General features: G+C 35.6%; 2 protein-coding genes across 2 annotated transcripts; both read left to right on the forward strand.

Moving 5' to 3' along the window:
• Positions 1 to 3,668: 3,668 nt before the first annotated feature.
• Positions 3,669 to 5,927, forward strand: LOC123722710. Its single transcript, XM_045685195.1, has 2 exons — positions 3,669 to 3,910; positions 5,242 to 5,927. The coding sequence occupies exons 1-2, from the start codon at positions 3,778 to 3,780 to the stop codon at positions 5,925 to 5,927; spliced, it is 819 nt and encodes a 272-aa protein (XP_045541151.1). The 5' UTR covers positions 3,669 to 3,777.
• A 2,030-nt stretch (positions 5,928 to 7,957) lies between these two features.
• Positions 7,958 to 10,263, forward strand: LOC106712589. The gene has a single exon (XM_014505205.2). It carries the CDS (start codon positions 8,722 to 8,724, stop codon positions 9,631 to 9,633), a length of 912 nt encoding a protein of 303 aa, XP_014360691.2. The 5' UTR covers positions 7,958 to 8,721; the 3' UTR covers positions 9,634 to 10,263.
• Positions 10,264 to 16,222: the final 5,959 nt, after the last annotated feature.

The following is a 16,222-nucleotide window of genomic DNA, read 5'->3' on the forward strand; positions in this document are numbered from 1 at the left end:
GGACAGGTGCATTGATGAATTAGCCCGGAAAAACAATAGTGGAGCGGACATTGGGGTCAAAATAAGGGAGCTTATTACAAATACGGAGTCGATTAAAAAGATGATTAGTCACGATGTAATGAATAGGTTCGACGAGTACCCCCCGGGTAGGGCACTATGTGGCAACGTGAAAAAGTTAGAGGGCCTCATGGAAGAAATTAAGGAAATAAAAATTAATACGGAAAAAACCAATAAGAAGATGGAAAAGCTCATTAAGGCAACGGAAGGCGCCGGAAAAACTTCAGAAGAAATTTTTAAAAAGATAGAGGAGACAGATTTAAAAGTAGAGACAGTCGGGACACGGGTTGGGGAGGTCAGGGAGGGGGTGGAAAAATACGGAGAAACCGTTAGGGAAACCGGAAAGGCCATAGAGGCCCAGCCCTCACTATGCCGACCGAATCACGCCCTAATTGTGTCCTCTTGTTCGGAAAAGGATACGAGTGAAAATGTGATAGACAAAGTAAGGGAGGCCCTCGACGCACGTAAGTCTGGGATACAAATAGATAAAATACGAAAGATAAGGGACGGCAAAGTGGTAATCTGCTGTGGAAATAAACCTGAGCTCAAGAGGATGGAAACTCGACTAAAAGCTAACGATGGATTAAAATTAGAGCCGGCGGCAAATCGGGATCCTCGAGTGATAGTGAGGAACGTATTCAGCTACAACTCTGAAACGGACATCATTGAGTCCTTGAGGGTTCAAAATAAGAGATTGTGGCTGAATATGGACCCAAGTCACTTTAGAGTGAAGGAAGTGTACCGTAAGAGAGCGCGAAATCCTCATCAGGCCCATGTGATCCTACAAGTCTCCCCTCAGGTTTGGCGCAGGCTAATCGAGGCGGGGACCATCTTCATCGATATCCAGGGCCTGACTGCGGAGGATCAGTCGCCGCTGCTGCAGTGCACTCGCTGCCTGGGGTTCGGCCATGGCCGTAGAACCTGCAAGGAGACCGTTGCGGTCTGTGCGGGGGGGAGCACGAACGTGCTGATTGCCCCTCCCGCGCAGACGGAAGGGACCCGACTTGCAGGAACTGCGGCCTGGCCGGGCTACAGGACGCGAGGCACGCTGCATTCAGCGGCGACTGCCCCATCAGACAAAAATGGGATCGAATAGCACGTGCTTCAATAGCATACTGCTGAGGGCTCCGCCGTGGCGGTGTCGGTGATAAAAACCAGGCAAATGCTCGGCGGGGCCGTCACAGAGCAGGAAGGCGGGGCACGTCCACCCGGATGGGCAGCATCGGTGTGGGCCACGCCCACAAATTTAACGACGGTTCGGAGAGGTGGATCGGCAGTCTCCGCAGCGCCAGGGTGTTGCGCCATTAGATGTTGGAGTAATTGCACCATTTAAAAACTATTGTGCAAAAGCTCAGGATAATTGGCTACGCAATAATCCTGGCAAGACAATGTCGATATATCAGATCCCAGAAATAGCTACACGCTACCTCTTGCAGTGACTCCCATTAACGTAATGAGCTCTTTTAGAAAAGCTAGTATTTGACCTTATGAGTCCAAAGTATTTACAGAAGATGAGTTGAGAAGATGAGTGTAAACAGTTAAGTCCTATTATAGCTAATTTTGTGAATATGTCGATGTCCGAGAGTAGTTATCCGTGTCAGTTGAAATGTGCAATAATACGTCCTATATATAAGTCTGGTAGCCACTATGAATACATTAATTATAGGCCTATAGCGATATTATCTATAAAATTTTCGATAAAATCATTGTCGGGCAAATTAGCAAGTTTCTTGAACATCATGATGTGTTGACTAATACTCAGCATGGATTTAGGAAAGGGCGCAGCACTGTCTCTGCTTTAACAGAATTTGCAGACTATACCAACGAATGCTTGGACTCTGGTAAACAGTTAATAGCACTTTTTATTGATTATAAAAAGGCTTTTGACACCTTGGACCATGACATGCTATTACAATCGATGGCAGAATGTGGAATTCGTGGACCGACTAATAGTTGGTTTAAGAACTATTTGACCGGTAGGAAAATTCGCACGGTAGTTGCGGGAGTTCTTGGTGAGGAGGCGTCTGTTGAGCTCGGCGTGCCGACTGGTTCGGTGTTTGGGCCGGTCGGCTACATCATGCATGTTAACAGTGTGTCGAACGTGGTCAAAAAGTGTCGAGTGTTTGTGTATGCAGACGATATGTGTTTAATTTATGCGTCAAAGGAGATAACGGAGGTTCAAAAGTATATACAAGAAGATTTCGAAAGTATCTGTAAATGGGCGCGTGACAATGGGATAATATTAAATACCTGTTGATGTTAGACTGCTTCGAAAGTGGACTGTATTGAATAAAACTGTTTTGCAAGAAAAGAATTTACTTGAACTTTTAAATTAGTACACGGAATTTACAGTATAAATCACAAATTGAGTCCCGCACTGAATCACTTAAGTCGCTGAGGTACTGCTTCTTGCTTGCTGGAGAAAGAGCTGCCCCGCATGCCCGCCACATCGCCGTATATATCAGATTTCTTGAGGGGCTTAGCTCGAAGGGGGCCTAAGCGCGCTTTGACGTTGTGGGCGGGGCTTGCATGTGGCGCCACTTCCCCCACCACGCTTACTGCCCCCTCCCCTCTGACCGCTTCATTCCCCGCAACGGGCATGGGGGCTTAATGACATGGGGGCTAATGCCGTAGCTGTCCGTAACATTCTCCCCCCGGCGTAGATATCGAAGCCTCTTCTGGAGTCGGGAGGACAGCTACCTTTCTGACTGGTCTTCTGAGCAGCCCACAGTCTTCATCTTCATCTTGACGTTCCTTACTATTCCGTCGGGTCCCGGGAACGTTCTTGTAATGATTCCTCGAGGCCATACATTACGAGGGAGGTGACCGTCGGCGATGATGACCATATCGCGTGGCCTCGGGCTAATGTCCTCTGTCCTTTTTGATATACCTCTGGCTCTTAAGGTCGTCAGGGTGTCTTCCTTCGGATGTTTTTCTTTCAGCGTACTCTGGAGCGGCGATTTAACGGAACGCCCTAAGCGCTCCCATGCTCCTCCTTGGTTAGGCGCTCCCGGTGCGACGAATTTCCAGTCAAAGCGACGGGTAACTGCGAATTCCCGGAGTGCCGGTTCCCACTCCGCTGTTGCCTGGTTGATCTCTTTGTCCGCCCCTCGGAAGTTCGTCCCTTTGTCGGAGTAGACAACGCGCGGCCACCCGCGCCGCGCCGCCATTCGCCTTAACGCTTTTATCGCTAAGTCTGTCGTAAGACTATGGACTAACTCTAAATGTATCGCGCGAGTTGTTAAACACGTAAACAACGCTACCCATCTTTTCTCACGTTGGTCGATCGTTACTATTAACGTTCCGAAATAATCTATTCCCGTATATGTAAAGAGCCTCGCGTACGCGCCTAATCTTTCCGGTGGTAAATCGCCCGTAAGGCTGCCTGTCCATTGACGCGGAGAGGGGCAGCGGAGCGGAGAAACGAAGAAATATTAACCAATAGGATTGCATGAAATCTCCGCTCCGCTTTAGTGGAAAGGGATTTGCGAGCTAGTTTAAAAATTCATACATTTTCGGAAGCGGTGCGTGGTAGCGGTGCGAGGTAGCGGTGCGAGGCGGCGGAGCGGGGCGGCGGAGCGGGGCAGCCGAGTGAGCCGGCGCGGCGCGGCGGGGAAACGGCCCGGTCTCGGGGGCGGGGGTATGGGATATTGGGATAGTATGCCGCTGAAGTTTGTCCAGTACGTACGTGCGCTTTGTTGTAACGAAGAATTTTGAAAAATGGATGAAAGACTCATCGAAAGCGTAAAAAAGTTTCCTTGCCTGTGGGACACGAGTTCAGAATTTTATAAATGTAACGAAACAAAGGATGCGGCATGGAATCTCATCATTAATGAAGTAAACATAAAAGACGGTAATTATATATTTTTATTAAAATAAATATCATAGCTTACACTTCTTGCAATTCGTGAGCGCGCGTGAACATTATTTGTGTTGAAGTCTTGTACGTGTATGAGTATTGTTGTTAAGTATTTCAAGATTTTTTTCTTACGGTATGCGCTATGCGTTGCTGCCTTAACGCACACACAGATACATCGTCAACACAAACAAAGCCCACACGCAATCCTGATTTGCAACATATCGATACTTTCATAATATTAGCTGTATTTCACTTTACTTAATAGAACTTTAGTTTTTTTTATAATTGTTGATTGAAATTCGTGACGAAATGCGAGTATCTTGCCATGGAACTTTCCCCTGATTATTGAAGTAAGAACAATACATTTCTCGAACTTGATAACCTTTGTTTCTATAGTGTGTTTCTATTCTGTTATCCATTGAGATTAATATCTGCTCCTTGTTATTTTCGTTACTGTTTAGGTAATCAGGTTGTCGATCAATTAAATAATTGTGCAACACACATGTTGCTTTTATTATTTTATCAACTGTTTCGATTTTGCATTCGAAATCTTTATGATACACGTACCACTTTCGTGCCAGTACCCCAAAAGTTGCTTCAACAATGCGACGTGCCCGTGACAAGCGGTAATTAAATACTCTTTTTTCTGAATTCAGTCCATCACGGGGGTAAGGCCTCATAAAATTTTCCATTAATGGAAAAGCTTCGTCTCCTATAAATACAAATGGCAATGGCTCTCCGTCCTGATAAAGTGGTACGGGCTGAGGTAAATTTAAGCTCCTCTCTTTTAGGCGTTTTCCGAAAATGCTGTCGTCAAAAATTCCTGCATCTGAAAACCTTCCCATAGATCCTACATCAACCATTATGATTTTTCTTCTGGCATCAGCTAAACACATCAAAACCACAGAAAACCTCTTTTTATAATTGAAAAATGATGACCCTGATTTAGAAGGAGACTTGATATATACATGCTTGCCATCAAGAGCACCTAAGCAATTTTTGAATTGCCATAGGTCATCAAAATCCTTTGCAATTTTTTTCCAGTCGTTTTCTGTTGGTTCTGGCATAACATAAGGTTGCAATACGTTCCAAAGAACATCGCAAACTTCTTCTATAATTCTTGACACACTTTTTAATCCAATCCTGAAATTCTCTGCTATCCCCGTAAATGACTGGCCGGTTGCTAAATATCTGTAAAATAATAAAAAAAAACTTTTAACAATTACTCAAAACTAAACAAGTACCTAAATAAAAAATAATAACAGTTTTCACTTTTTAATTATGTGTATATAATACTACAGTGATGTGTTTGTTACTTGTTTCAGTTACAACCGCCAAATACCGATGGAAACAACTTAGAGATAACCATCGAGATGCATTAAAACGTCAAAATGCAACAAGGAGTGGACAGGCTAGAAGACAACGCAAGGAGTGGAAATATCAAAACGCCATGTCATTTCTTCTACCGTACATGTGTAACAGAGATCGAGCATCAAATTTTGAATCCTTAGAAGACTCGGCAAATGAGAATTCAAATCAGCCAAATTTTGATGATAATTCTCAAGAATCAAGCGGTATCTTGCCATCAACATCAAATAATCTTACCTCTGTCAATGTTTCCGATGATTCGACAGCATCTGGTCCGATTCCTTCCACATCGAAAAAAAGGAAGAACGATGAGATCCTAGATATATTAAGAAAAAATCAAGAAAACCGCGATCTTTTAAGACAAGAACGTACGGAAGTTAAAAATATGATGGGAGCCAGGGACAAGTATGATGAAATAGACTCTTTTTTTTTAAATTTGGCTGCGTCAACAAAAAAGTTGCCATATTATTTACAACTTCAAATAAAAAAAAATTGTTTTAATGCTGTAATGACAGCAGAAGAAACTAATTTGCAACAGTCCTGGTATTCTCCGAATAATTATGGTTACTCTACAAGCTCAACACCAACATCAGGCAATATAAATATCAGTAATAATACTGCAAATTCTTCGCATTGTAACTAACATTATTAATTAATTAAAGAATTAATTAATAATAAAAGTACTTAATTAAAAGTTTAATTTTCAATGGATTTAAAAGTCTATTATAATATATTAATATAATATATTATTCAATATTTAGATACTTAATTAATGGATGAAATATATTAAAAGAAAATATAAAAATATAATGGGGAGTTCATGTAATGAAAGTTGGAAAAAAGAGTTAAAGTCCCATAGAGAGTTCGCGTAATGAAAATTTTCAAAATTTTTCTAAGTTGAAAAATTATTGAGTGTTCACGTATTGAACTTTTATTTTTTTCCATTGATAAAAAGTATATGTTTGGACTTGGAATTGAAAGGGGAATATGAATTGATAATTAAAAATTTAGGGGATAAAAGTGGATTTCAATGCATGAATGCCCTAGGGGGTGAATGGCTCGTGTTATACATTTTGAGTGCATAGCTATACATGTGGGTGTGTGGTGTGACCAAAGTGGAAATATGAGAAATTCCAAAAAGGTCAAAATTGAATGTAAATATGTTAATATATCAATAATAGATATAAATTGATATAACTTTGTATATTTTAAGAGGGGGTATACAGAGTTAATAAAGAAATATTTACATAATAATAATAATAAATTATTATTATTATAACACTAGACGCATCAATATTAAAATAATTATATGAGTGAAAGGTCTCAAAGAAAGTGCTCTGATAGAGACGTATACATAATTACATGAATGATAATGATTTCACATAAGTTGAAGGTCTCGTATTTTTTTCATATTTATATATATATCTGATACCAACTGAATATAGTGGTGATCTAATCATTCGCTATATATATCAGTATGGGAGGAGTATGTGCTAGCGCTTCGGTGTTGGAATATACTCAGAACCATATTTTAGAGCTACGGCTTTAAGATAAGGGAATTCAATGTCTTAGAGGCTTGCTTCTATGATACATTGAATTACAAAACTTTCCGAAGTTGACTTAGACTAAATATATGGACTAAGAGGCTGTGAAGCTTGGTGTCTGGAAGTGGATTATATCGATCTAGCAAATATGTGAATACATACTTGCAGCAGTAATGCGTTGTGTATAAGTGCTGAGATTGTATACAATTTTAGTGCTGTACATTGATGCTTATTGCGAGACGATATGACGACTTGTGAAGGTTATGAGAGATGTTGTCTACGACATATTGGAATTGGTTTTCCATGAGTTGGTGATAGCACTCTAAACCGGAGCTTGTTGTTTATTGTCTACCGATGGTACATCTCTGATGCGACTATCACCGGATTGATATTTTCCATGGAGTGGATTACTGAGTACTTCATAGTAGTATGAATACATTATATTGGTCTGAGTTGATGGAGGTATTTGCTAAGATATTGTTGTTTGCTGCGATATTTGGTATGCGTCTTGAATGATGTACATTGGAGATCTTATGATGATCTTGTGCAAATTCAGTGATAGCGCCTGATATTGTAGTATGACGCTTGTCTTAATTAGATTTGCCCAAGTCGGATCTCTTGCTTCGAGATTGCAGACTGTCTGACCTCCCATGTTTAACAGAATTAATATGGCCAGTAAATTGTCCACATTTTGAAATTTTAATGACGAGTTGTCATTGAGTGATGCAAATTTGATCGATGTCTATGCTTTGCAATAAGACACAAAATCTCACCAACTGAATAATTGAATATACTGAAATATGAAATTGTGGCAAATAGCTTTCTTGATCATAGTTGGTGGAGCATATGCATTTGTCTCATGCGTGGTGGTAGCTGGAGGGAACAAAGTTCTCAAGGCTGCGAAAGCATTCGCTCAACGTTGGACCCCACCCCTTGAGGCGAGCAGTAGACTCACAATGCGCTCTACAGGCTGAGACCTGTGCTGACTATGACCTGAGAGTCTTGCCTTATATTATTTACACCTGTCGGTGTACAACACGCATTGATATGCGATATCGATTGAATTTGTGCTTACGCACTGACAATGAGTTGATACTCACTTGCTGGTTCGCCAGTATTTCTTGGAATCCAAAGGCCAACTATTGTCCCTACTTCGGGGGGAGTGCAATAGTGGGTCGGCACTCACCGCACACAGCGGGAGATGTTTTTGGAGCTGTGTGCCTCCCCACATTTTTTTTTTAAGAAATGAGGGGAGCGACTAATACTTGTAATGGGTATTGTAAATATAGCTTGTAAGCCTTTTACAAGTATAATAAAGATAATTTTAATTTCCTTTAATTTTAATTAATTATTAAGAGATACTAAACTCGGATTCGAGAATGGAAGTGAATAGTCATTACTCCAGATATAACCTAAAAGAATCAGTTACTATAAAAACACAACGTAGAACAAAATCCTAAATTAGACGATCACATATATAAAATATCACTGGCACAAATAACAAACTCAATCTTTGGAAAGATATACAAATTTTGTGTCCTTAGTCTACTGCAAAATTTTGTATAATCTGAGAGTTTGCATATATTTTAAAAAGGATAGTTACAATTTGGTGCCGTGACCAGGATATTTTTGAAAAATTAATACAGTAAGTAGACCTAGAGTCTACAATTTGTTGCTGGTGAAATGGAAAGGTTATTGGAGTATGGTTGTTGGCTTGAAGTTTTAGAATCTGGGGGTGGTACAATTATTAGAATTGATTTGATTGAAGGATATAAATATCTAAAGTGAGTAATAGTGGTCTGGATTTCAAAGTTTAAAAATTATAAGTGAGAGGAGATATATAAAAGTGGACATATTTAAAGTGAAAGTAAACAAATTAGAAATTTTTGAAAAATGAGTGGAATTAATAAAGGCAAAAAGAAGGGAGTTAAGAAAAATAAAGATATAAAAGTTTTACAAAAACTTTTAAAAGAGACAGTCAAATCTTTTGAGCAGAGATTCAATAAATTGGAAAGCATTATAAAGGAAGATAATTCCAGTAGAAATGGCAGTGTGGAGGAAGTTGCAGCCAAAAGTAATGATAATTATGATCCAAAGCAGCATATTGTTTATAATATAAGCAATATTGCTATTGATAAACCTAAATTTGGAGGTAATGAACAAGTACATCCAGTTACATTTATAGAGGATCTAATAAACTATTTTAAAAGAGTTCCTTCAAAAGGAATAGAAATTGATATAGCTCGAGAATGTCTGAGAGATGAGGCAAAGCATTGGGCTCGAATAAATAGTATTAAATGGTCAACCTTTGAAGATTTTAAAATAGATTTCCTTAGAGTCTTTTGGGGCGAAGAGGAACAAAATAAAGTAAGGAGATTCATAGTACAAAATAAATGGAATAGACGAACACATCCAACAATGGTAGGCTATTTCTTGTTTGTCATAGAGAAAGTACAAAAATTGTCATATCCAATACCTGAAAAACAGATACTTGCTGATGTCTTGAGACATTATCCTAAGAATATACAACAGTTATGGAGAATAGCTAAAATTGATACAATAATAGACACAACAGAATTCTTGAGGAATTTAGATGATATAGACAAACAAGATGAACATAAAGAATATGATTATTCTAATGAGAAACGAAAGAAATTGGATAATACCTTTGGAAAGAATCAACAACATTTCAAAAATTGGCGTAAACCAGATGAAATTAATAAAAATGTTGGATGTGTTAATGAAACTCAAATAGTACAAGATAAAATTGAAAATCCAAATTTAGTGAATCCAGAGTTGAAGTAGTTCCCGCTTCAATGGCTGGTGTCTTCAAAGGGAACAAAGCTTTACTTATATTAATGAAAATGGGGTGGCGTCCTGGTCAAGCACTGGGAAAAAGAAACAAAGGTTTATTAAAACCTATAGTTGTGAAAGGTCAAACTAATAGATTTGGTTTGGGTTATAAAGACGTTGGAAATGATCTAGTTAAAATGTTGAAATTTAAATCAGAATTACCCAAGTCAAAATTATATATACAAACAGTGTTTGAAAATGATGATGTGGTGGATTATCAAAAGGAATTAATAGGGAGTATGAGATCTGAAATAGATATAAAAATATGTAATGAACAAGTTACAGCACTTCTTGATACGGGAAGTGATGTTACTTGTATTTCAGAAAGCCTATTCTTACAGTTAAAGAATAATAATAATAATAACTTAGCAGTTTTACCTGTTAAAGCATTACAAATTAGAGGTGCTGTGGGACAGCGAAGTACAAAGATACAACAGATGATTATATTACCTATAAAGTTTGGTGAAGTTATTTTCGAGACACAGGCTTTAATTATTAATAATTTAATAAGACCGTTAATAATAGGGTTTGATTGGATGAAAATTAATAAGATTGCTATAAATTTAAAAGATAAAATGGCTGGAATAGAATTTAAAGCTAATGATAAAAATTATTTTATACCATTTAAAAGTTGCACTGAAACATATCTATGTAATAATAATTTGGAAACAGAAAATATTTTAGAAAATATTAAGTTTGGAACAGTATTAACTGAAATAGAAAGATGTAAAATTAAAAGCATAATAGATAAATATAAAGATATGTTTACTGATAGATTAGGTAGGACAAAAGTTTATGAACATAAAATAGAAATGATAGATGACATACCCATTGTTACACGATCATATCCAATACCTTATGCATATCGAACAAAGATGGAAGAGAAATTAAATGAAATGGAGCAATTAGGTATAATTACAAGGGCTTCAACGCCATATAGCAGTCCATTGACTTTTACATTGAAAAAAGATGGATCAATAAGAGTATTGTTAGATGCTAGAAATATAAATAAGAAAATGGTTGCAGAGACTGAGAAACCGCCTATACAATTAGATGTATTAAATTCATTTCATGGTGCAAAGTTTATAACTACAATAGATTTAAATAATGCATATTTTCAAATACCTATAAATGATGATGGAAAAAAGTATACAGGGTTCAATTTTAATGGCAAATCTTATGTGTATAATGTATTACCACAAGGATTAAAGACTTCAGTTGGAAGTTTTAGTAGAGCAATGAATTTAATATTAGGACCAGAGGTTCAAGACTTCTGTGTCAACTATTTAGATGATTTGGCTATTATAACAACTGGAAATTTGGAAAAGCATTTGGAACATATAGATATAGTATTAGGTAAATTAAATAAGGCTGGATTAACATGTAATTTAAAGAAATGTGAATTTATTTGTAAACAAATTAAAATGTTGGGATTTATTATTTCAACAGAAGGCATTAAAACAGATCCTGATAAAGTTAAAGCAATACAAGAATTTCCAATACCCCGAAAAATAAAGCAGTTAAGGGCCTTTTTAGGTCTTTGTAATTTTTATAGAAGATTTATTCCAAATTATAGTGAAAATATTATACCGTTATGTGATTTATTAAAGAAAGGACATAAGTTCATATGGGGTGAAAGAGAACAAAAGGCATTTAATAAAGTTAAAGAACAGTTCCTTAATACAATAAAGCTTCATCATCCTGATTTTAATAAACCATATTATTTACAAACAGATTGCTCTGGTGTTGGTCTCGCTGGAGTTTTGTATCAATTAAATGATAAAGGAGAAATGCAGATATTAGGTTATCATAGTAAAACTCTAAAGGGTTCAGAGTTAAATTGGTCAGTTACAGAGCAGGAGTTTTACGCTGTTATTAGTTGTCTAAAAAAGTTTGAAACTTATTTAAGAGGAAGTAAGGTCTTTATTTTAACTGATCACAAGGCACTTTTATTTATTAACAATATGAAATTATTTAATGGCAGAATTACAAGATGGATATTATATCTTGAACAGTTTCATTATGAAGTACAACATATATCAGGCAAAAATAATATTGTAGCAGATGTACTTTCTAGATATCCTCCTGATGGCAATTTAATACAAGAGAATAAGAATGCAAGTTTAGATATAGCTTATACAGAAATTGGGCGCAACAATGCTTTAATAGATAAATTAAAAAGTTTATCTATTTATCAGAAACGAGACTCTGATCTTTTAAATATTATTAATAAATTAAATTCATTAGGAAACATGGCACAAACAATTGACCCTAGATTGAAACGTTATATTTTAAAGAATCATCTATTATATTATAAAACAGATTTAAAAGAAGTTTTATGTTTACCTAAAAGTTTACAAAGCGAAGTTATTAGTCAAGTACATAATGAAATGGGTCATCAAGGAGCTTATAAAATTATAAAGTATATAAGAGATAGATTCTTTTGGAAAGGTTTAACTAAAAATATTAAAAGGCAGATAAAAACATGTCATATATGTCAATTGGCAAGGAAAGATAACATTAGTTATGTAGGTCCTTGTAAATCAATTGTCACAGAAAACATTGGTGATATGATAATGGCTGACTTATATGGACCATTACCATGTGGTAATTTCGGATATACTTTTATATTTGTTATACAAGATTCATTTAGTAAATTTGTAAAGTTATATCCTTTAAAACAGGCAACAGCAAAAACTATTGTGACCAAATTGAAACGTTATTCCGAATTAATAAAACCCAAAGCAGTATTAACTGATAATGGAAAACAATTTATAAGTAATCATTGGAAAAATTCATTAAGACAATTAAACATTAAACCGATATATACAACTGTTAGAAATCCAAGGCCTAACACAACAGAGCGAGTAAATAAGGAGTTGGGTAGATTGTTTAGAACCCTATGTCATAATAGACATAAAGATTGGGTTTATGAGTTGCCAAAAATAGAAGTTTTATATAATAATTCATTACATGATAGTACAGGCTATACGCCATGTGAAATATTGTATGGAGAAAGTAATGAGATGACATTTGATAGTGTTATTAAAGTTAAAAGAAGTAAACTTGTAGTAGGGCAAGTTAGAGAACAAGTTCGTAAAAATTTAAAACATTTTAGTGAAATACGTCAAACAAAGTTTGATAAAAGAAATAGATTAATAAAATATAATATTGGAGATTTAGTAAAGGTCAGAACTTCCACTAGATCTAATGCTGACAATAAACAGACAAGTAAATTTGATTTGGCTTATGAGGGGCCTTATGTAATTGCTTCGATTCCTTTTGATAATGTATATACATTATCTAATCCACAAACAAATGTTATAAGAGGGAATTTTAATGCTATTCACTTATTGAGATATTACAAATAACATATTTGTTTTTATTTTAAATCAATTAGAAGAGTTGTTATAAGTTGTTATAAGAATGTTTATTTTATTTTTATTTTTGTTTGATGTTTATATTGTAAATACTTTTTATGAATAAATAAATGGGAATATGGGATTGGGCGAATGACCCAATCACATTTATTAATGGTTACAAAAAGAGAAGTCATAATATGATATAACATAATAATGTGTTATAACCATCCAAGGACGTATTAATAACAAACAATAAATGGACATGTATATAGAGATATATATATATGACATATCCATCCAAGGACGTATTAATAACATTAATAAAATGGAATATATATATGGAGGTATCTATATGTATATTAAATCCATCCAAGGACGTATTAATAATATAAACTAAAAGAGATGTATATATGTATATGGAAACATGTGTATATATATGTTGTATCCATCCAAGGAAGTAATAATAACATTATTAAATAAATTATAAATTTATACATTTACTTTAACCAAAAGACAAGATTGATTGCATATTGATAGATGTGATTGGAGGGGTGATGGTGGCGGTCATTCCCTAGGGGTGGTTAAATGTGAAGTGTTTGAATTTTATTTAAAACAAAATTGCATTATTATTTTTACAAGTAAATTTAAACAAATTTTACGTCAATGACTAGACATTGTCAGACATTAACATAAAATTTGGGGGTGGATTGTAACTAACATTATTAATTAATTAAAGAATTAATTAATAATAAAAGTACTTAATTAAAAGTTTAATTTTCAATGGATTTAAAAGTCTATTATAATATATTAATATAATATATTATTCAATATTTAGATACTTAATTAATGGATGAAATATATTAAAAGAAAATATAAAAATATAATGGGGAGTTCATGTAATGAAAGTTGGAAAAAAGAGTTAAAGTCCCATAGAGAGTTCGCGTAATGAAAATTTTCAAAATTTTTCTAAGTTGAAAAATTATTGAGTGTTCACGTATTGAACTTTTATTTTTTTCCATTGATAAAAAGTATATGTTTGGACTTGGAATTGAAAGGGGAATATGAATTGATAATTAAAAATTTAGGGGATAAAAGTGGATTTCAATGCATGAATGCCCTAGGGGGTGAATGGCTCGTGTTATACATTTTGAGTGCATAGCTATACATGTGGGTGTGTGGTGTGACCAAAGTGGAAATATGAGAAATTCCAAAAAGGTCAAAATTGAATGTAAATATGTTAATATATCAATAATAGATATAAATTGATATAACTTTGTATATTTTAAGAGGGGGTATACAGAGTTAATAAAGAAATATTTACATAATAATAATAATAAATTATTATTATTATAACACTAGACGCATCAATATTAAAATAATTATATGAGTGAAAGGTCTCAAAGAAAGTGCTCTGATAGAGACGTATACATAATTACATGAATGATAATGATTTCACATAAGTTGAAGGTCTCGTATTTTTTTCATATTTATATATATATCTGATACCAACTGAATATAGTGGTGATCTAATCATTCGCTATATATATCAGTATGGGAGGAGTATGTGCTAGCGCTTCGGTGTTGGAATATACTCAGAACCATATTTTAGAGCTACGGCTTTAAGATAAGGGAATTCAATGTCTTAGAGGCTTGCTTCTATGATACATTGAATTACAAAACTTTCCGAAGTTGACTTAGACTAAATATATGGACTAAGAGGCTGTGAAGCTTGGTGTCTGGAAGTGGATTATATCGATCTAGCAAATATGTGAATACATACTTGCAGCAGTAATGCGTTGTGTATAAGTGCTGAGATTGTATACAATTTTAGTGCTGTACATTGATGCTTATTGCGAGACGATATGACGACTTGTGAAGGTTATGAGAGATGTTGTCTACGACATATTGGAATTGGTTTTCCATGAGTTGGTGATAGCACTCTAAACCGGAGCTTGTTGTTTATTGTCTACCGATGGTACATCTCTGATGCGACTATCACCGGATTGATATTTTCCATGGAGTGGATTACTGAGTACTTCATAGTAGTATGAATACATTATATTGGTCTGAGTTGATGGAGGTATTTGCTAAGATATTGTTGTTTGCTGCGATATTTGGTATGCGTCTTGAATGATGTACATTGGAGATCTTATGATGATCTTGTGCAAATTCAGTGATAGCGCCTGATATTGTAGTATGACGCTTGTCTTAATTAGATTTGCCCAAGTCGGATCTCTTGCTTCGAGATTGCAGACTGTCTGACCTCCCATGTTTAACAGAATTAATATGGCCAGTAAATTGTCCACATTTTGAAATTTTAATGACGAGTTGTCATTGAGTGATGCAAATTTGATCGATGTCTATGCTTTGCAATAAGACACAAAATCTCACCAACTGAATAATTGAATATACTGAAATATGAAATTGTGGCAAATAGCTTTCTTGATCATAGTTGGTGGAGCATATGCATTTGTCTCATGCGTGGTGGTAGCTGGAGGGAACAAAGTTCTCAAGGCTGCGAAAGCATTCGCTCAACGTTGGACCCCACCCCTTGAGGCGAGCAGTAGACTCACAATGCGCTCTACAGGCTGAGACCTGTGCTGACTATGACCTGAGAGTCTTGCCTTATATTATTTACACCTGTCGGTGTACAACACGCATTGATATGCGATATCGATTGAATTTGTGCTTACGCACTGACAATGAGTTGATACTCACTTGCTGGTTCGCCAGTATTTCTTGGAATCCAAAGGCCAACTATTGTCCCTACTTCGGGGGGAGTGCAATAGTGGGTCGGCACTCACCGCACACAGCGGGAGATGTTTTTGGAGCTGTGTGCCTCCCCACATTTTTTTTTTAAGAAATGAGGGGAGCGACTAATACTTGTAATGGGTATTGTAAATATAGCTTGTAAGCCTTTTACAAGTATAATAAAGATAATTTTAATTTCCTTTAATTTTAATTAATTATTAAGAGATACTAAACTCGGATTCGAGAATGGAAGTGAATAGTCATTACTCCAGATATAACCTAAAAGAATCAGTTACTATAAAAACACAACGTAGAACAAAATCCTAAATTAGACGATCACATATATAAAATATCACTGGCACAAATAACAAACTCAATCTTTGGAAAGATATACAAATTTTGTGTCCTTAGTCTACTGCAAAATTTTG

The sequence above is a fragment of the Papilio machaon genome, chromosome 29, assembly GCF_912999745.1.
Source record: "Papilio machaon chromosome 29, ilPapMach1.1, whole genome shotgun sequence".
Lineage (NCBI taxonomy): Eukaryota > Metazoa > Arthropoda > Insecta > Lepidoptera > Papilionidae > Papilio > Papilio machaon.